The sequence below is a fragment of the Ovis canadensis genome, chromosome 3, assembly GCF_042477335.2.
Source record: "Ovis canadensis isolate MfBH-ARS-UI-01 breed Bighorn chromosome 3, ARS-UI_OviCan_v2, whole genome shotgun sequence".
NCBI classification, from domain to species: Eukaryota; Metazoa; Chordata; class Mammalia; order Artiodactyla; family Bovidae; genus Ovis; species Ovis canadensis.
Window position 1 is genome coordinate 182,523,640 of NC_091247.1, and position 22,881 is coordinate 182,546,520.

The 22,881-nt window shown below is 44.3% G+C and overlaps 1 protein-coding gene and 1 pseudogene across 2 annotated transcripts in view; both read right to left on the bottom strand.

Annotated features, from left to right (window-relative positions):
• SYN3 (synapsin III) overlaps nt 1-22,881 on the bottom strand; it is a 490,317-nt gene that overhangs the window by 66,464 nt on the left and 400,972 nt on the right. For both annotated transcript variants that reach the window (XM_069585265.1, XM_069585264.1), the window contains exon 7: nt 12,020-12,082. In XM_069585265.1, coding sequence (XP_069441366.1) covers nt 12,020-12,082 — 63 coding nt within the window. The remainder of the gene's footprint in view (nt 1-12,019; nt 12,083-22,881) is intronic.
• LOC138435227 (U4/U6.U5 small nuclear ribonucleoprotein 27 kDa protein pseudogene) lies at nt 1,016-4,531 on the bottom strand (annotated as a pseudogene).

Consider the following 22,881-nt stretch of genomic DNA (forward strand, 5'->3'; position numbering starts at 1 on the left):
CAACAGACGCTGCCAGGAAAGCAGAAAAAAGAAAAAGGAAATCCTACTGTTTTTCAGTGTTTGTCAGCTCAAAAATACCTGTTTTCCATGGAGGAGTGGTGTGGTCAGTACACACTGAGCAGGTAACTTATTCTTTCCAGATGAGACCGTTTCTGTGTCTCTGTCCCTCTTGACAAAATGGGGCCTTTTAGGTGGCTGGGGTGTACCCGGACTGTACAGCACAGTGCCAGGGGCTGACAGTCTTCTTTCTCTTCTTCTCATTCTCTTGCATGAGTGTGCTTATTCTTGGCTTTAGGCCTGGAATGAGGTCAGTTCAGCAGACAACAAGAGTGGTTCATAGGCAAAGGTCAGTGCTGGCCTCCAAGGTACTCACATGCTTCTTGGGTGGAACCCTGTGAGATTCTTTATAAATCAACTCTCTTATTAAGTTGGCTGGTGGCCTTAAAACAGGAAGCGATGATTCCACCAGGGCGTTTCTGAGGGTCCCAGGCAGCAGGAAGAAGCAGGCTGAAGGACCTGACAACCTCAGTTCGAATTGTGCTTCTGTCACTTACCTGTGAGTTTAAGCAAAACAACTCTTGGAACCTCTGCAAAGCTGTAATCAGGAAGAGCTCTCAGAGCATCTCTGAGGATTAGAGGAGATGCTGAAGGCACTGATGGTCCTGCATCAGCTTCTGCAACAGCTGGTGTGCCTTTGCTCATCCCATCTCATCTGCTCTGAATTACCCCAGAGAAGGCAAGGGATTTGCTCCAGGTCACAATGTCAGATCTGGACTCAATGTCAGATCACAATGTCAGATCTGGACTCTGCCATCAGAGTCCAGATCAGAATCCAATGAGGTCTAAGTCAAAAGTCCACATCCTCCTTTGCTTACCTTCCCATCTCAGTCATGAGCTGCTTCATACTTTTTATTTTATTTTATTTTTTTAGGAATTATTGCTTTATTTGAGAAACTTACTTCCAAATCACTTTCATGTATTTTAAAAAGTCATAAAGAGCATCCAAGAAAAAAACATACACAGTTTCCATAGGAAGAAGGACAAAAAAAATGGGGTTGATGACTGCCCCAAACGATATTTCCTAAAGGAAAAAAATGTAATATTTAACTTTTTTTTGAGGCTGGGTAAGTGAACTACATACATCATAAATAAAATTTTCTTACTTTACAAGGAGGAAGGACTCTGATCCTGTTTTTAATGCATATTAAATACAAAAATCCATTTTTCTGATCAAGATGAGGGAAAAAACATCATTCTTCAATACTTCAGCTCACGCAATGAAATCCACAGGTCTGTTGAATCCACCTTTCCGATTCATGTACTGCCTATACTTCCTCTTCTGAGACACATTTATGGCATAGGCATTTACAGAGCCATCCACCTTTTTCCCTTTTGTGGAATCAAAGGAGGCAAATCCCATTAACTTCATCATTTCTATTTCTTCCTCTGTTTTGCCCTCTAAGTCTTCCTCAGTTATCTGGCGTTCTTTGCTCTTTGTTTCTTTCTTCTCCTCATCTCTCCTTTCTTTCAGTCGAGAAGGGGAAGGAGATGTGGATCTATGTCGTCTTGGGGACCTGGAACGCCTTCTGTGTGGGGAGCGAGAACGGCTTCTTCTCCGATCTCGCTCCCTGGACCGGGACCTTTCTCGGCGCCTGCGTTCTCTTTCCCGAGATGTGGACCGGGACCGCCTACGCTGCCTCCGTGGGGAGCGGCTGCGACTGCCCGCTTCATACTTTTTAACACACTTCTATTCACTAGCTTTTCCAAGTGCTTGGTGAGGAACATCATGTATATTTGATATATTTGACACCCTGCACTTATGTGTTTAAATGACTTGCCCAAGTGGATGCTGTGGGCCCCAGGGAGTATGAGGCTGGCAGGAGGACCCAGGTTTCCTGACTCGAGGCCAACCAAGGATGGTGGAAAGATGTGGGGATTAGAGGAGTGAGCTTCAGCAGTAGACATCTCAGCCTTAAACCCTTGTAAAGAAAACAAGTTGATGATCCAGGTGACGTCACCTTCAAAATGGCAAGTGTCAGACTGAAATGACTGTTTTAGTTTGCTTCTGTTTGTCCTTAGAATGGCGGCATTTTGGCATCCAAAGGAGGAAAGAGACCCTTAGAACTCTTTACAGAATATGTGTTTGTGTGTGTGGTATATACACATATGTATACACACACACACACACACACACGAGTCCATTCTCATTATTCACAGTAGTTACATTCTGTAACATTGCAATAAGCACTGAATTAGTGAATCCTGAACTATTGCTCCTAGAAGAAAACAGGATTTGTTTCCTGCAAGCTTATGGCTACATTTTCATCAACTTATCAATATATAACCTTGTTACGTGTGCTTCCTTTTAAAGACAACTTATTTAATATACAGTTGATTCATTAACATTGAATTCATAGCCAACGGCAATGGCAAGCACCATGACTCATACCTGAACAGAGCGTATCTAACACATGCTTTTTTTTTTTTTTTCTGTAAGAAACATCACAGCCTGCTTGGGATTAGGAACACAGCATTCCAGCCCTATGATAGGGAGTCATTTTAAACAACGAAATCACCAACAAAAAGTACAAAAATGCCAAAGTGTGGCACTAAACATGTCAAGAAGAGGCTGAAACAAGAAGGCAGAGCTGACCTCTATTGGGAAGGAACATGCAAATTATTCACCGCTCTGCACGTGTCTGTGAATGGCCACCGAAAAGGCTGCGAGAATTGATTTCAGGGTGATGAACAAATTTTTACTAAGTAGGTAAACTCATAAATGCAGAATCTATGAATAATGAGGACCTGCAGTGTTTATCGTGCTCATAGAGAAAGTAACCTCATGCCAGAGGCTCTGAGAAGCAGAGTACGGTGTTTACAATTTTCACTAAGGGGTAAAGAATGGATGGAACTGCCTTCCAGGCCCATTTTGTTGGAGAAAAGCAGAGAGAAAAGGAGGCAATGGTCGTCAAGGGGGAGGGGGATTTGGTGGACAGTGGAGTTGAGAGGGAGGGTGGGTGGGGGGACAGAGCATGGGCCCCTCTCCCTTCTTCCCCTCACAGCCTGGCAGGGCCTTGAACATCCCTTCCCTGAACACCCCGCAGGATGAAGCCTCCCTGCTCTCACCTGACTTGGTTTCTGCTGAGCAGGAAACACAGAGCGACTTTCCTCCCTGGTCCTCACCCAGGTGCTGGGGGAGCGCTCTGTCTTAAGCGTTGCCCTGGGTTCTGTTTCCCCGTTTGCTCATTTTCTAGTTCTTTCTCTCCATTACTGTGTCAGCTGACTATCTGCTCCCACTTAAAAAAGCAGACAGTGCTGGGAAATCTCACTGAGAGAGTCAGTCCGAGAGAAGAGATGGAGTCCAGGTCGCTGGGAGCTGAAGACAGCAGCAGCACTGGTTGAGCCAGGATGTGCAAGATGCAGGGATGTGCAAGATGCTGCTGGAGACAGTGCGTTAGGAGCTGTCACTTTGATCCCCTAGAATACACAGGCCATCTGCTGGGTCACCTCAGCCGGGCACCTCATCACTCCAGGCTACTCTTAGTAGAACAACACACCCTGGGCAAGGGGGAGTGTTAGGATACCCGTGTCTGGGCTTACTAAACTGTGACCATGGCAACATCCTTTATCTATCAGAACTTAGAGGCCAGAACCAGACTGCCCGGGGTTGAACTGCAACTCTGCCTCCTACTCCCGGTGTCTGTTTCCTCATCTGTCAAGTGGGGATACCCATAGGATTACTATCTTCCTCATAGGGTGGTTATGAGGATAGTAATTTATAGATAGTAATGAGCAAAGAGTCGGACACGACTGAGCGACTGAACTGAACTGAACTGAATGAGTAATTTATAAAGCACTTAGAACAATGCCTGCACAGAGTAAACGCCATAGAGAATTAGCTCTTACTATCACTCTGGCTATTATTAATGGGCTGGAATCATCTCAGAAGACTTTTTTCCCTTTCCTGTTCTGATCCTGGGGGTGGGGTGCTTCCTCACTGGGTGGCCTTGGGCAAGACCCTTCTCTCTGGGGCCCCGGGTTCTTATCTTCTAAGTGAGGTGCTGGGACTCAAGCCCTGAAAGTCTGAATTTACAAAATAAGGAGAAGGTGTCTCCCAGGCTGGGGTTTGTTTGTTATCTTGCCCTCTCTTGGGGATGCTAGAAGCCCATTTTGCTTACTTTAAGAATTTATCCAGAATTTAATTTTTCTACCCTTTTGGTCTATCTATTATGAGCAACTGCTTACCTCATCTTAGTTGAGATAAGCAGTTAAGTCATCAGATTAACAGTTTATATTAGCAGTGGGTTTTTAAAGCTCCCATTCCCTGAGTGTTGTCCCAGCACCTTCCCAAGCCTGAGCTGATTGATTCTATCATCATTACAACTCCAGGAGGGAAATTATTGTCCCCATATTAGACATGAGGAAATCCAGGCACAGAGAGATTATGCAACTTAGTCAACAACGCACAACTAGTAAATGGTAAATCCAGATTAAAATCAGAATCCCTGTTTTCTACAAATGCTACCGCCATAGGCAGTTGGCCATGAACTCAACTACTATGATAATAACAGATACACCATCCCTTTCAAAAGGCTGCTGATCGTATTGATCAAAACCACATATTCTCATCATTTGGAAGATACTATAGCAGAAACTTTGGAAGGATCATGGCCCCTGTGAAAAGGTGAAAGAAGCTATGGACCCTTTCTGTCACAAAAGAAGTTCACATAACCACATAAAAACATAAACAGAAGTGTTTCAATTTCACCAGGTTCAAACATCTCAGGCTAAAAATCTCAAATAATGCTTAAACTCTCTTGAAACTCTCTAGTACATATTTATTCTTGCTCCAGTTCTGCATTGATGAGAACTTTCTACGCAAAGCAGCTGTTCATTCCATTAATGTTCACCTCTGATTGTTAGAAAGTTGATCTTTCAACACAACTGACATGCGTTTCCCCCAGACTTTGGTCCCATTTTTAGCTCCTACATGTTACTATACATAGAAATATCCAGCCTACCTTCCCAGGACAATTCTTCATGTTTCTGAGGATGCCAGCCACACTGTTTCTAGGAAGTCTCTGCCTTCCACTACTCAGCTCATTTTCTCCTGAACACATTCATTTATCAATGATTCTCTCAAATATCTAGAGCCTGTTTACAGTCCAGAACATGATACAATGTTCTAGCCATGAAGTGACCAGTGCCATGCAGGATTCTCACTTTATTTTGGAAATCGGATCTTCATTAATACGCCCTAATAAAGTTAAAAAAACACCTTATTTTATTTTGAAATATAACACACACAGAAAGACTTACCTGGTATAAAGTGACAGTTCAGTGAGCTAACAATCACAGAGCAAACATCCACATGAGCACCACCCAAGTCAAGAACTAGGCTTGAACCACTTCTGCTGTACCCCCATGACCATGCCTCTCTCTTCCAAAAAGGTAACTTCTATTATTTAATGGGCTTCCCTCATATCTCAGTGGAAAAAGAATCTGCCTGCAATGCAGGAAACTCGGGTTTGATTCCTGGGTTGGGAAGATCCCCTGGAGAAGGAAATGGCAATCCACTCCAGTATTTTTGCCTGGAGAATCCCATGGACAGAGGAGCCTGGCAGGCTACATGGGGTCACAAGAGTTGGACACGACTGAGTGAGTTTCACTTTACTTCTCTTCATTCCTTTAAGGTAGTAATCTTCTTGCTTTTCTAAAGTTTTATCATCTTATATGTATGCCACATAGCACTATAGATTAGTTTCACTGGCTTTGAATTTTATATACAGGGAATCATATACACTGGCATCTTTTAAATCTGACAGTTCATTCATTGGTGTGTTTGTGAGATTCAGGCATGTTGTTGTATATTTAGTTGTAATTTATTCATTTTCATTTCTGGAAAATTCCCATTTGCCTGAATTTACTGCAATTTATTTATCTACTAATATTTTATTCTTAATGAACACATGGACTGTGTCCAGATTTTGGTAACTATGAATAAGTTTCTGTAAACACTGGGGCACTCACACACATGCATTTACGTTGGGTTTACCTAAAACATGGGCTTCCCTGGTGGCTCAGAGGTTAAAGCATCTGCCTGCAATGTGGGAGACCTGGGTTCGATCCCTGGGTTGGGAAGATCCCCTGGAGAAGGAAATGACAACCCACTCCAGTATTCTTGCCTGGAAAATCCCATGGACAGAGGAGCCTGCTGGGCTACAGTCCATGGGGTAGCAAAGAGTCGGACACGACTGAGCGACTTCACTTTACCTAAAAAAAGAAACTCTTTGTAATTTCAGCTTAGCAGATATTCCAAAGTAGTTGTATCAGCTGACACTTTCAATAGACAGCCAGTGGGAATTTGCTGTATGATACAGGGAATCCAAAGCCGGTGCTCTGTGACAGCCTAGAGGGGTGGGATGCAGAGGGCCATGGGAGGGTGATCCAAGAGGTAGAGGACATATATATACCTGTGGCTGACTCATGTTTATGTATGGCAGAAACCATCAGAATATTGTAAAGTAATTAACCTCTAATGAAAAATAAAATCAAACAAACAATTTCACTAGCTCTGTGGGTATGTTCCACATGTTCCAAGCTCTTGCCAACACTTAGAATTACTAATCTTTTTAACTTGAGCTAGTCTAGTGGTTTTATACTGGCATATCATTGTGGTTTTCATTTGCATTTCCCTAGTGATGAACAAAGTTGAGCCCATTTTCACCTATTTATTAGGTGTTTATGGATTAGAGCTCTTGGCAACTCCTTAACAATCTGATTCATATTGAACCTGTAGCCAAATGAAATGGTTTCTGACAGAGGATGCTGTTTAGTCATAACTCCCTTATTGACTTCAGTGGGATTTTGGGTTCTGAAAGTAGGACGAAATATTCTTAGTAATAATGACAACTAATACTTATCGAGTGTCTACTGCGTCTATAGCACTGAGCTATATTTGACATACATAGTGTCTCTTTTTTTAATATAAATTTATTTATTTTAATTGGAGGTTAATTTCTTTACAATATTGTATTGGTTTTGCCATACATCAACATGAATCTGCCACAGGTATACATGTGTTCCCCATCCTGAACCCCCCTCCCTCCTCCCTCCCCATACCATCCCTCTGGGTCATCCCAGTGCACCAGCCCCAAGCATCCAGTACCATGCATCGAACCTGGACTGGCTATTCATTTCATATATGATATTACATACTGTCTCTTAATCCTCACAACCAGCTTATTAGGTTGATACTATTAAAGCTCAACAGTCATAAAACTAAGATCATGGCATCTGGTCCCATCACTTCATGGGAAATAGATGGGGAAACAGTGGAAACACTATCAGACTTTATTTTTTTGAGCTCGAAAATCATTGCAGATGGTGATTGCAGCCATGAAATTAAAAGACGCTTACTCCTTGGAAGGAAAGTTATAACCAACCTAGATAGCATATTGAAAAGCGGAGACATTACTTTGCCAACAAAGGTCCGTCTAGTCAAGGCTCTGGTTTTTCCAGTGGTCATGTATGGATGTGAGAGTTGGACTGTGAAGAAAGCTGAGTACCAAAGAATTGTTGCTTTTGAACTGTGGTGTTGGAGAAGACTCTTGAGAGTCCCTTGGACTGCAAGGAGATCCAACCAGCCCATTCTAAAGGAGATCAGCCCTGGGTGTCCTTTGGAAGGAATGATGCTAAAGATGAAACTCCAGTATTTTGGCCAGCTAATGTGAAGAGTTGACTCATTGGAAAAGACTCTGATGCTGGGAGGGATTGGGGGCAGGAGGAGAAGGGGATGACAGAGGATGAGATGGCTGCATGGCATCACAGACTCGATGGACGTGAGTTTGAGTGAAGTCCGGGAGTTGGTGATGGACAGGGAGGCCTGGCGTGCTGCGATTCATGGGGTCGCAAAGAGTCAGACATGACTGAGTGACTGAACTGAGCTGATTATTATCCTCTTTTTACATGAGATAATACTAGGGTAGACTTCCCTGGTGGCTCAAATGGTAAAGTGTCTGTCTATAATGCAGGAGACCCGGGATCGATCCCTGGGTCGGGAAGATCTATTGGAGAAGGAAATGGCAAACAACTCCAGTACTATTGCCTGGAAAATCCCATGAAAAGGGGAGCGTGGTAGGCTACAGTCCATCTGACTGGATAAGATCTACTGACATCTTGGACTGGATAATTCTCTGTTGTATGTTCGGGGGCAGTCTTAGGCATTTCAGGGTGTTCAGCAGCATCCTTGGTTTCTGCAGGGTAGATGCCAGGTGTCACTAGCATCCCTCCACCCCCAGTTGTGACAACCAAAACTGCCTCCAGATGTAACCGAATGCTCCCCGAGGGAAGACTACCCTCCCCCACCCCCTTAAGAAACATTGGTCGGGCTGTTCTGGTTTCTTGAGAACTCCTGCTGTGCCTCTTGACTGCCTCCTAACTATCTAAGTGCTCCCCAAGCTGCACAGCACTTCACTCTGTTTTGATCTCTCTGCCCTGTGGCACCCACTATTCTTTGTTTTAGTATAAGAGGGTCCATCTCTTGACTTGAGTCTCTCTTGTTTGTTAGAATTCCTTAGATCTCCAGGTGCACCAACCCTGTGGTTTCCTTGATGTGGAACCTCTTTTCATCCTTCCACCCTGCAAGTGGAATTAAGCTCCTTTCTTCAATCATCTCTACACGCCCTTCACAGCCTTCCACCAGATCCCCAGCATGTGTTATACTTATTGATCTATGCAATTGTCTCAGTTTTTAGAGAGCAAGGACTGGGTCCTATTCATACTCTTATTGTTGGCACAGAGTAGGCACTGATCAATACAAACAAAGGAGAAAAACAGACTTGAGGAGGCTCAGAAAGTTCCATCATGGGATCCTGGGTGAATTTCCAGGAAGACTGGGTTAATTCACAGTCTCTTCAGCAGTTTCTTCCTGGAAATGTTCTCCTTGCTTCTCTCCAGGCAGACAATCTTTCTTCTGGAGAGAAGGTGAAAGTCCTGTAAAAGGTACCGTCCTGTTTTTCTCCTCCTCAGCCATGAATATGACATCATCTGCTCAGTTGGCATGTCCAGACCATTCCTGATACTTTTCTTATTCCAAACAGAGGGAGGAAAGCCCCTTTCCCTTGATCTCAGCACTTTTTGCAAACCTCAGTTTATTTCAGCCAGTGACACTTTTCATCCTTGGAGATGAGTCCTCCTTTCCGTGTTCTGCGAGTTCCTCTGGGGCCTGCATCTCTGGGAGGCATCCCCTCCTCCGACATTGCGTCAGTCTCTTTAAGTATTTCCTTCTTTTTATTTCCTGTCTGGGATTATTTTAAGCTTTAGAAATGGAATTTAATTCTTGGGAACCTTCTAGCTTTATCAAAGCTGTCCAAGATGGTGGCAGGGGGCAAGAAGAAAAGGACATTTTCGAGAAACATTAATAAAGGGCAAGTGACAGGACATGATAACCATGTGGACATGGAGGAGGGGAGATGATTCCCAGATTTCTGTTTGAAGACAATGGAGGGACTGGGGATTCCTGTTGTAAAGAGGGTCCCAGGAAGAGGAGGAGGATGAAGACAAGGAAGAATGGGCTCTCTGAAAAGAAAATGGGTGTGGTCTGGGACTTTGAGAGTCTGAGGTTTCCTGGGCAGGCCAGTGGAGATGCAGAGGATGTAACTGGATAGAAGAGCCTGCTGCGCTGCACAGCAAGTGCCACTGGAGGGCTGCTGGCGTGTAGACGGGAGCTGCAGCGGAGAGCGCAGACGAGAGCTCAGACAGTGCGTGCTGATGGAACAGACGAAGCTAAAGATGGAGCAGGAAGGAAAGCTCTTGAAGGAGACGGTGAAGGAGCAGTCAGAGAAAGAGCCAGAGATCCAGGAGAGGGGCACGGATCTCAGGACGGAAAGGAGGGCCAGCAGCTTCAAATGATGTAGAGAGGTCAGTTCAGATATGGACAGAGATATGATCACTGAATTAGCAGCAGAGGGTCATTGAGGACAACGGGGAGGGCAGCCTTAGGAGGGCAGGGAGCTGTAGTCAGATGACAGGGGAGGGAAGGAGAGGTGGGGAGAACAGGCAGTGGGGAACAGACTCAGGGTGAAGAGGGAGTCAGTCAACCACCTAGCAACCTGAGGGGCTAGGGTGCACCCAGGGCCACTGTGGGCAGTGGGAACAGTAGGGAGCAAACAAGTAAAAAGCTCTGCCCTCACAATGTGTATGTTTTAGGGAGAGGAAGTAGGGAGGGAGGACTTTAAAAAAATTTTACTTTTTTCTTCCAGTTTTACTGCAACATAATTGATAAAGATTCATTTTAAAGATGTTTGCAAGAAGTATCATCATTTGCCAGATGAGGCCAAAAGAAGTTAGATGGCAACTTGCTCTAGTTAACATAAAAGTCAGAGCTGAGGCCACGCCCTGACCTGTCTGACCCTTTCCATCCTTTGCTGCTTGAAGGGGATGGAGTTTAGGTGGGAAGAGGTTACACAGAAGGCATATGGCATGGGAAGAAAGGGAAGAACAGAGGTGCAGGGTGCAGGGTTATTCATGGTTGGACTGTGCCTACACAAAGCACGGTTTCTACCGGCCCCTGCTGACACACAGTTGTGCTGGGCCTCTTATGTGGCCTCAGGTTCCTCCAATGGGGACGGCAGGCACTGAAATCTACCTGTTCTCACATGGTCCTGTTTGAACCAGAAGCTTGAGAGGTAGCCTGTTGTGGCCCCGCCCCCAACTTCCCCATCCCCATCCCCCTTATTTAGAAGTAAATCTCTAGAAGCGAAGGCACTGATCAATATCCCTCCATGAGATTTATAGAGAGGCACCAGAAAGAGACAGGGTCTTTCTTCCTCTGGGACGGTGAGCTTAGGGACCAGAGTGGGCCACCCACAGCTGTCTAACTCAACCATCTGAAGAAAACACCAGGTAGAGATAAACAGGACCAAGAGGGCCGATATCATTTGAGCTCCTGGATCCAGCTCTGCCTGAATCTATCAAGAACTATCTGAGACTTTCTGATGCTTGAACCAACGAATTGTCTTTTACACTCTAACTTGAGTTGTGTTTCTATACTTGCAACTGCAAAAATCTGACAGGTATGGTTTGTCACAATATGTTGTAACTGAGCAGGACCCTCTTGGGCCTTCCTGGGACAGACCCCTCCCCCACATCTTCTGCTGTAGCTCCTCTCTGAAGTATTTAGATAACAGTATCTGATGCACACTTCCTGAGTTGTTTTTGCAGATGCTAAAACCATCACTGAATGGAAGATATTAAAACTACTTGATGATCATGAGTCTCCAGACCTACTGGCACCTAAGGATTGATCATATTAACCACTCTATGACCTCACCATCAGCCAATCAGAGAATTGTGCAAACTGATCACATACCCTGAGACCCCCTCCCTCACCTGGCCTTTAAGAATGCTCAGCTGAAACCCTTTGGGAAGTTCAAGGTTTTAAAGTATGAGCCCCCAGTCCTCCTCGACAATAAATGCTGCACTCTCTTTGACCACAACCTGGTGTCAGTAGACAGGCTTTATAGCATGTGGGCGAGTGGACCCAAGTTTGATTCCATAGCAGTGTCAGCTGTGACTGTGGAAGATACGTTTATTTTTGACTTTTGTGGAAACTAACTGACTCCAGGGGCTTCCTCCACAGAGCCATTCAACACCTTCTAGGTGCTAACTCTGCAGGTGATAAAGAGATGAGTAAGACATGTGCTTACACGCAGCTGTGGAGATGATAAGAACCATCTACAAAGTGCTGTACATCCATTTCTCTGAATCTGCACTCACGGGAACTGATTAGCCAGGGAGGGTTTGGCAAGTATGGACCGAGCTGGAGAGGTGATCCATGAGAGCTCAGAGGAAGGTGTGTTGTTGGGAGGAGGGAGTGAATGTGGGGTTCCTCTAACACTCTGTTCTGGGAGGCTGGGCTACGGTGGAGGTGTTGAGGGATACAGAGAGAGGGGAGCAGGTGGTCTGGGGAAGCTGCATGAGTATTAAGGTAAGTGGAAGGAAGAGCTGCTTCTCATACCTTTCCCATTCCAGCGTGGGCATGTCCCAGCTTAACCACCACGGGGAAGTGAGGGGCTGTGAGCTGCAAGAGACAAGAAAAAACCACTCATTAGCATCCCAGAGCATCACCGCCAACACTCTGGTCACTAGTGCCACCTGGGAAGCCCATAACTGTGCGTATATACAGTTCTGACTGATTTCACGATGTTGTACGACAGAAACCAATACAACATTGTAAAGCAATTATCTTCCAATGAAGAATAATAATAGTGGTCACACCAAGATGAGAACAAGCATTTGTGGGCTGCACTGCGTGGGCACTGTGTTAAGCTACTGTCCTGGACTCCCACCTTTAAAGAGTGATGGGCAGCAGCCTGGCCTGGTGAGTTCCCTGTCACACCCCCAGCACCCAGAACACGGCCTGACCCAGGGAAGGGGCTGACACAGAATCTGTGCCACAGTCTGCGTCTGGGTAAGACTTGTAAAGCATGCATGCCTCCCCCTGTGATATAGAGGAAGAGAGGCTCAAATGGTCAGATGCTTGTCTTGGCCATGCTTACTCAGCTAGGAAGTGAGGGGACCGGGACTGAACCTAGGCTACGCATTTCCTCCTCATGCTGTTCGTATGTTGTTTGAAATAGGTTTGTTCGGTGTCTAGAAGTATACTTGGAGTTGCTTAAGGACAGAGGTTATCCCTCCTCATTATTTAGTAATAATTCCATGACTTGGTCAGCTCCAGAAGAGGTAATCATGTCCCACCCTCTATATTGTACAGGTTTCTGTTCTGTTGCCTGTCCTTCCATCCTGGACTGTCCCCTCACACCCTGGATGCTCTAAGAGGAGGAAACAGGTCTTCCCTCCTGGTGCCCAGCACCTGGTCTGACACACAGGAGCAACTGTAGCTGCCACAGAGTGTCTGCTGTGGGTCCCAAAGCCATGGGCTGGACCTCATCTCATTTTCCCCCACCAAGGTCTCCTGAGGCAAGCAGGAAAGGTATTCTTGTAACACGACACAAAAAGTCGAGACTCAGGCAGCTGCTGGGAGAGGGTGGAGCTGGGATATGAACTTGGGTCTGTTAGACTCCAAGCTCGATGTGACTTGTTTCCTCTAAGACCTAGGCAAGGGCTTCCTGCAATAGAGGCTGAATAAGAAATTTCTTCCTGATTTCAGGCTAAAATGTATAATATCCTAGTGTCTAGAGTTAACGAACACAGATTTTAGAAAAGGCAATATTTATTTTTGATTCCCAAAGCAATATGTACTCACTATAAAATTTTGGAAACTATAATAAAGTATTATGTCATTATGTATAAAGAGCACAATAAAAATCACCCTTGAACTTTAATGGTTTTGCTATATTATCTGTTTCTGTTTTTCTTTCTTTAATCTTAATTTTTTCTTTTGATTTGTTCTGTTCTTACAAAGTTGAGAGTATAATGCATACCCAATTCTGCTTCTTGCTCTTTGCATTTCATGTTATAAATGGTAAGCACGTTCCTGGTGGTAATATTTGTCAATTTAAGTGTTTTTATGGAATATTTCACATGAAAAAAGACTTCAAAAGCAATATTGTGAATATCACTTAGCTTTAGCAATAAACCATTGTCCATAAAGTTGAAGCCCCTGATGTCCTTTCTCATCACATTTCCTTCCCTCCTATCTCAGACGTAACCATCATATAAATTATGTTTATTATTCCCTTGTGTTTATTCATATTTAACTACTACATAGGATTCCCAATAATAGACATTACACATTTAAAAACCTTATGTGCTGCTAAGTCATTTCAGTCCTATCCAACTCTGTGCGACCCCATAGGTGGCAGCCCACCAGGCTCCCCTGTCCCCGGGATTCTCCAGGCAAGAACACTGGAGTGGGTTGCCATTTCCTTCTACAACGTAAAAAGTGAAAAGTGAAAGTGAAGTCACTCAGTCGTGTCTGACTCTTCGTGACGCCATGGACTGTAGCCTACCAGGCTCCTATGTCCATGGGATTTTCCAGGCAAGAGTACTGGAGTGGGGTGCCATGGCCTTCTCCGAAAAACCTTATGTAAGTGGTATCAAAAGAATCTACTCTTATACATTTTTGGGGTACACTGTGTTTGTGAGATTCATGTATGTTGATATATATAGCTCAGATTCCCATTTAACTGCTGCCAAATATTCCATTTGATGAGCACATTACCATTTGCCCATTTCCTGCTAACGAACACTTAGGTGACTTCTGTTTTTCCAATTATAAACAATGCTAGTAAGGGAGCTTCACCAGGACACAGGCACAGGTATGGAATTGCTGGGGTGTGGCAGTGCTTGCCTCAGCTTTGCTAGATGTAGCCAAATTGCTCTGCAAAGTGGATGTACCCACCTATGCTCTCATAGGCAGGAAAAGAGATCATGACACTTGAGGTTGAAAGACTGAAATTTTACCAACTCAAGGGACATACAGTGAAATGAATGGGTGCATTTTCACCAAGTGGCTCTTGTTCCCCAGCAAAATCACCCCCAGCCATTCACTCACATACCCTAGACACCCTCTTCAGCCCACGAACTGCCCAGATCACTACTGGGGCTTCATCTCCATCTTATTTTAGGGTGGAAATTGAGGTGAGGGGCAACGTTGCGTTCTCTCTTCCTCTCCATCCCTCTCAAATTGACTGTTTCCCTGCATGTTGGCAGGTACTGGAAAGAACTGTCCTCAAAGTTAACCTTACTTTCTGTTTAATCTTAGACTAGATATTTAACTTCTCTGAACCCTAGTGCTCTAATCTGCAAAATGAGTACAATAATGTGCTCTAATCTGCAAAATGGGTGCAAAAATTTGCTCTAATCTGCAAAATTACGAATAAAGCAAAAACTGGAATTAAGATTGATGGGAGAAATAGTAATAACCTCAGATATGCAGATGACACCACCCTTATGGCAGAAAGAAAAGAAGAGCTAAAGAGCCTCTTGATGAAAGTAAAAGAGGAGAGTGAAAAAGTTGGCTTAAAACTCAACATTCAGAAAATGAAGATCATGGCATCTGGTCCCATCACTTCATGGCAAATAGATGGGGAAACGGTACAAACAATGACAGACTTTATTTTGGGGGCTCCAAAATCACTACAAATTGTGACTGCAGCCATGAAATTAAAAGACATGTTCATCGCAGCACTGTTTATAATAGCGAGGACATGGAAGCAACCTAGATGTCCATCAGCAGATGAATGGATAAGAAAGCTGTGGTACATATACACAATGGAGTATTACGCAGCTATTAAAAAGAATACATTTGAATCAGTTCTAATGAGGTGGATGAAACTGGAGCCTATTATACATAGTTAAGTAAGCTAGAAAGAAAAAACACCAATACAGTAAACTAACACATATATATGGAATTTAGAAAGATGGTAACAATAACGCTGTATGCGAGACAGCAAAAGAGACACAGATGTATAGAACAGTCTTTTGGACTCTGTGGGAGAAGGTGAGGGTGGGATGATTTGAGAGAATAGCATTGAAACATGTATATTATCACATGTGAAACAGATCACCAGTCCAGGTTTGATGCATGAGATGGTGCTCAGGGCTGGTGCACTGGGATGACCCAGAGGGATGGGATGGGGAGGGAGGTGGCAGGGAGGTTCAGGATGGGGAACACATGTACACCCATGGCTGATTCATGTCAATGTATGGCAAAACCACTACAATATTGTAAAGTAATTAGCCTTCACTTAAAATAAATAAATAAATAAAAAGACGCTTGCTCCTTGGAAGAAAAGTTATGACCAACCAAGACAGCATATTAAAAAGCAGAGACATTACTTTACCAACAAAGGTCCATTTAGTTAAAGCTATGGTTTTTCCAGTAGTCCTGTATGGATGTGAGAGTTGGACTATAAAGAAAGCTGAGCACCAAAGAACTGTTGCTTTTGAACTGTGGTGCTGGAGAAGACTCTTGAGAGTCCCTTGGACTGCTAGGAGATCAAACCAGTCAATCCTAAAGGAAATCAGTCCTGAATATTCACTGAAAGGACTGATGCTGAAGCTGAAACTCCAATAGTTTGGCCACCTGATGCGAAGAACTGACTCACTTGAAAAGACCCTGTTGCTGGGAAAGATTGAAGGCAGGAGGAGAAGGGGACAATGGAGGACAAGATGGTTGGATGGCATCACTGACTCAATGGACATGAGTTTGAGTAAACTCAGGGAGTTGGCAATGGACAGGGAGGCCTGGTGTGCTGCAGTCCATGGAGTCACAAAGAGTTGGACACAACTGAGAGACTGAACTGAACTGACTGAACTGAATCTGCAAAATGGGGACAATAATGCCCAACTCACAGGTTAGTAGGGGGAAGAAGAAATGACATAAAGAATGTAAAACTGGCACCACATAGAGGTTCAAAATCAAAGTGTGAAGTAGAGTTGAAGGGAGGAAGGAGATGACTGGTTTTGTGGGGCAAAGAGAAAGATAAAGGGGGTTGGCTGGGTGATGGAAGAAAGAGACTAGAGGCTCCAACCTGGCAGTATCTGGTTAAGAGCAGGGGAGGGAGTGAAATGAAGCCCAATGAAGCAAAATCAGGGGGCTACACCACAGTGAGTTATCAGAGGCGATTAAAGGCTGGCAGTTTTAGTCTGTGAGAACCTTAGCAATCATCTTGCCCATCCCCTGTATTAACATGTTAAGGCAGATAGAGTTTCTAGCAATGCCCTCCAAGATGTCCCACTCTAATCTCTGGAGTCCATGAATGTGATGAGATTGTCATACAATGATTGGTCTGTTATATGCACAGCTGACCTTAAAACAGGGAGATTATCTTAATCGAGTCACATGATCTCTTAAAAGCAGAGAACTTTCTCAGACTGGTGGCAGAAGAGGAAGGCAGAGAGATTCGAAGCAGGAGAAAGACTTAATATATCATTCCTATGCCAGGAGCTGAAGGCAGCCCCTGGCTGAAAGCCAGCAAGGAACTGGGGATCTCAGACCCATAGCTGCAAAGAACTGAATTATGTGAGTAACAAGACTGAGCTTGGGGGAGAAATTTGAGCTCTGGACAATGTGGCATCTTGATTTCAGCTGGATGAGACCCTAAGCAGAGAACCTTGTCATGCCATCCCACCCAATGTACGTAACTCTGAGCTAATAAAGAGGTATTCTTTTAAGCTGCTAAATTGTTAGAGAAGTAATAGGAAACTAATACATGTGTCCTCCTAGATACTGAAGACCAAAGAGTGAAGTGATTGTTTTCACAACATATAATAACAGAACTAATCAAGCTCATGTGTTTTGAGTCTTAACCAAGTCCTCTCTCTACCAAGGCACACTTTCCTGGGGACCATATGGATCTCTGAGGTGCAATAAACACTTTTCCCTAATCATAAGGATCAATAAAATAGTATAAGATCAGATCAATTCAGTGGGCACTAATTGAAATAAGAGCTATTATGTGGCTGGCTCTCTGTTTTATGTTGTGTAGGACACACAGAAGATTGAGACAGTGTTTCCTAGAGAGATGAACAATGCAATGAATGAGCAGAACCAGCAGTACAGGGGGGGAGTCTGAGTGGGTGGTGTCATGAACAAGTCCCATAGAAAGGAAAGACTCAGAGAAGGATTCCGAAGGATGAGTAGCTTTGTGGGTGGGTGGAGGGAAGGCTTAGCATCCCTCAAGAGCTGAATGGTGCAGAGTGCTATGGTCTTCCCATGAAGGGTGTTTAAGTTCTTCATGAGCTCTAATGAATGAAGACTCAAAGGAAGGGAGGATTTATCTTATGATACTTAGTATGGGTTTATCATCAATAAAGTGATTTTGGACATAATTTCTATGTGGAATTAAATATTTGAACTGAGTGCCCTTCTCCAACACTCTTAAATGAGACTAGAGGAACACATTAATGGTCAAAAATAGTGGGAATAGAAATTGACACAGAAAGTCAATCAAGGGAAACCTGAGAATTTACAGTAGGATATTTCAAAGAAAGCATTTTGAAAATGTGTTTAAAACAATGAATTTTCCTGATACTAGGAGAAAGTTTCCTTTGCCATTTTTTACTTTGGTTGAGAAAAGCATTCTTTTCAGAACCAGCTTGCAAGTCTCTGAGCTGGTGATCTGAGAAGGAAGAGGCAATTTCGGGCCAGATTGCTAGGGGCCTTCAAATCTGAAGGGAAGAATCTAGGTTGCCTGGATGGACTGGAGAAATAGCTCAGTTCTGGGACAGGAGCATGACCTGTCAGCTGAGGGCAGGTTAAATTGTACTGGGGGAGGCTGAAGGGCCAGGCTTCAACAGTATGTGAACCATGACCTTCCAGATGTTCAAGCTGGATTTAGAAAAGGCAGAGGAACCAAGATCAAATTGCCAATATCTGCTGGATCATCGAAAAAGCAAGAGAATACCAGAAAAAACATCTACTACTGCTTTACTGATTATGCCAAAGCCTTTGACTGTGTGGATCACAACAAACTGTGGAAAATTCTTCAAGGAATGGAAATACCAGACCACCTTGCCTGCCTCCTGAGAAACCTGTATGCAGGTCAAGAAGAAACAGTTAAAACCGAACATGGAACAACAGACTGGTTACAAATTGGGAATGGAGTATGTCAAGGATGTATATTGTTTCCCTGCTTATTTAACTTATATGCAGATTACATCATGTGAAATGCCAGGCTGGATGCAGCACAAGCTGGAATCAAGATTGCCGGGAATAAATATCGATAACCTCAGATATGCAGATGACACCACCTTTATGGCAAAAAATGAAGAAGAACTAAAGAGCCTCCGGATGAAAAAGAGGAGAGTAAAAATGCTGGCTTAAAACTCAACATTCAGAAAACGAAGATCATGGCATCCAGTCCCATCACTTCATGGCAAATAGATGGGAAAACAATGGAAACAGTGAAGACTTTATTTTGGGGGGCTCCAAAATCACTGCAGATAGGGACTGCAGTCACAAACTTCAAAGATGCTTGCTCCTTGGAAGAAAAGCTATGATTAACCTAGACAGCTTATTAAAAAGTAGAGATATAACTTTGCTGACAAAGGTCTGTCTAGCCAAAGCTATAGTTTTTCTAGTAGTCATGTACAAATGTGAGAGTTGGACTATAAAGAAATCTGAGCAGCAAAGAATTGATGTTTTTGAATGGTGGTGTTGGAAAAGACTCTTGAGAGTCCCTTGCACTGCTAGGAGATCAAACCAGTCAATCCTAAAGGAAATCAGTCCTGAATATTCATTGGAAGGACTGATGCTGAAGCTGAAAACTCCAATACTTTGGCCACCTGATGCGAAGAACTGACTCAACAGAAAAGACCCTGATGCTGGGAAAGACTGAAGGCAGAAGGAGAAGGAGATGCAAGAGGATGAGATGGTTGGATGGCATCACCAACTTGATGGATATGAGTCTGAGTAAACTCCGGAAGTTGGTGATGAACAGGGAAGCCTGGCGCATGCTGCAATCCATAGGGTCGCAAAAAGTCGAACAGGACTGAGCGACTAAACTGAACTGAAGGACCAGAGAGCAATTTGGAATTGGTTACGACCAACTTGAAGTGCTGCTGGTTGGGCTTGAACTAGGATGGGGGTGATGGAGAGAGTGGGGACACTGGCAAAAAGTTTTTTAAGTTTTTTTCTTTATATCCCTCCCCTATTTCCCATCTCATCGTCTGCCAGGTGAGGATGAGATGGTTAGATAGCATTACTGACTCAATGGACCTGAATCTGAACTCCAGGAGATAGTGAGGGACAGGGGAACCAGGTGTGCTGTAGTCCATGCAGTTACAAAGAGTTGGACATGACTTAGTGACTCAGCAACCCACTTTCCAGTCCAGGTGACTGATCTCATTGTCCTGGTGATTTCTGCCCAATACCTGTTATGCTCCATCTTTGCAAATATTTATACACATGTATGAATGAGATCCATTTTTTCCAAAATGGCTCTTTTTACTTCACAGCTCACCATGTGCATTCCCTTCCCCATGTCAGTAGCTACACTCCTAATCCAATAGTTTTAATAACTTCGTAATATCCCACAGGGCACATGGATTGCTTTCTTGGCCATTTTCCTATAATGGCCTAATTTGTGCCATTTTCTCTCTCTCTCTGCTGCTATGAGCAATACCACTAAATATCTTTGTACACGTGAGCTTGTGCACTAGTGTCATAATACCTAGTCAAGAGCTTCTCAAGGGGAGAATCAGCAGTATTTGGAGACGTCCTGCTAGGTTTCTAGAGTCATATGTAAAAGCTCGAGAAAGAACAAGGATGCTATCATACTGCACCCTGGATGGATCCCCCCACCCTATGCTCTCCCAGTTTAATGACAGCCACACTTATTGAGTGTCTCCTAAGGGCCAGGGATGGTCTAGGCACTCAGATTTGTTAGCATTCTCCCCTTTCCTGATGTGATAGATAAGAAATCAGGGGCAAGCCATCTGTCAAGGTCAGGCAGTTAGGAAACGGTGGAGCTCCTCCACTGCCACCCAGGTCTTCTCCCCATGCTTCCCCTTTCCCTTTCCAAGCCATTCAAGTGGGTTTTAAAGGCCACTCTTTTTTTTTTAATTTTTATTTTTACTTTATTTTACTTTACAGTACTGTATTGGTTTTGCCATACATTGACATGAATCCACCACTCATTTGCAACATGCCAGCCCCTCCCCAAACACAGACAGGTCACGGAGGACAGAAAACATCTTGTTGGCTATTTTCTCTCTTCCCTTCCCAACAATAGCTTTATTTAGTTCCCCTGGGGATGGCAGGCCTGCATCAGTCTCTCACAGACTCCCTGTTCCCTGCTCACATGCCCCCAGGGGCTCCAGAGTTCAGCACTACCCAATGGCGTGAGAAGCCTGACATCCTGTTAGAAGGGGCGAATCAATTTTTGAAACCAGAGATCCCCAGCCTGATAAGGGCCCTATTCAGAAGTCTCCCAAGAAAACCAAATAAGTGGGGGTGGCCCAGGGCTCCTGCTAGGCATTCTCTTGGTGGGTGGAGTCAGAGCAGTGTGAGGCCAGATCAGAGTTGTACCAACCTCACCTTCAAGCCAAGGAATTAGACAGCTGGGACCTGAGTGGTCTAGGGCAGCTCCCCACTGAGGGAGGCAGCTCTCTGTATATTCACGACTCTCTGGAGATTTAAATACACAGTGTTTGGTCCTGGTTAAGTGATGGAGAAAGCAAGGCTTGGAAGAATCTGGGGGAGGAAAACAAGGACCAAAAACACCTTGGAAGGTTTCAAGGAGAAGGTGGGCCTCCATGATGCCTCTGAGGCTCTGCCTGATCTACTTCTCACTACCTCTACAAGCTTCATCTTGTGTTTCCCCTCCTTCCCACCCCAGCTTCTGTCTAAAAGTTCTGTTCCAACACGTGGGGCTTTCAGATCTTCACTGAATGAGCCTCATTCCCTCTGGCCACAGGGCTTCTGCATACGCTGCTCCTTTTCTCTGAAAGATGCTACCTAACACTATTTTCTAGGCCACTCCTTTTCATACTTCACAGCTCGGTTGATATGCTCTGTCCCCAGAGTGCACTTCCCTGGATACTGGTCTAAAAAAATAAGTGCTTCTTGAATCTTCTTTATCACACCATGAACTCTCCTTTCATAGAGTTAGCCACTATTCGTAATTGCTCATTTATTTTCTTTGTTGTCGCTCTCTCAAATCCAAGGTAGGTGCTCTGAGAGAACAAGGTGCTCTGCATATTTCATTTACAGCTATATCTCCAGGCTCCATCCAAGGGGTAGCATACAGTAGGCTGTGCGTGAAGTATATATGTTGGATGGGTGTTAGACAAAGGCTTCCATGACAGGGAATGATGTCACATGTATACAGGCAGAGTTGGACAGAATTTGGAGAAAACTTGTTAGTAAAGGTTGGTGTGAGTAGAGGCTTGCTGGGGAAGCAGTGGGAATTAGGGTGAAAATGTAGGCAGTGGCAAGCTTGGGGGGCCTTACACATGAGGAAGGGGTTTAGGATGGTTTCTGTGAACACTGGGCAGCCACTGAGGGTTTGGGTGCAGACACAGACAAAGCAAGTTCAGGAAGATTTCTATGGGGCTGTGTTAACAACAGCTCCCAGTTTGGAGCACTTATAGTGTACCAGGAATGGTGCTAAACACTTTACCTATATCGTCTCATTTAAATCTCTTGACACATCTATGAGATGACTCCTATTTTTAGCCCTATCTCTTATGGCTCAGTGGTAAAGAATCCGCTTGCAGTGCAGAAGACACTTGGGACACAGATTCAATCCCTGAGTCAGAAAGATGCCCTAGAGTGGGAAATGGCAACCCACTCTAGTATTCTTACATGGGAAATTTCATGGACAGAGGAGCCTGGCAAGCTGCAGTCCATCACTGAACCCTCAGGCCTCTCTTGAGTTACCGACTTACCTCAAAAACCCAGCCCCAGATGGTCTCACAGGCACCTCCAACCCAACCAAGGAAACCCATGAGGTTTCCAAGCAAACTCATAAATGTCCCATCAGAAATGCTCTCTCCTTTTCCTGTATCCTGATCTCAGTCAAAGGTCCCACTACTCACCCAGGTGTCAGAGGTCCCATCTGCCTTCCCTCTTTTTGTATCTGCCCTCGACCAGGTCTGGCATATAGGAGGGGCCCAGAAAACGTTGGCTAAATGAGGTCTGTGGCCTCATGGCCCAGCTTAATGCTCTCTGCCCTTAGAACCCCACCTCTGAACTCTCTGCCTCACCTCCTCCTACTTTTAGAGTGTCTTGGAAAAATACTGGTAGCATTTTTAGAAAAATTAAATTAAACCTGCCCTACGAAAACACAAACATTCCTTTTTCTTACATTTCCTGTTTCCCTGAGAAACGGAATAGTCAAAAATAAACACACCGATAGGATGGCAATATTTGTCTGCGAATACACTTTTCTTGTTTTTACCCCGGTGAGG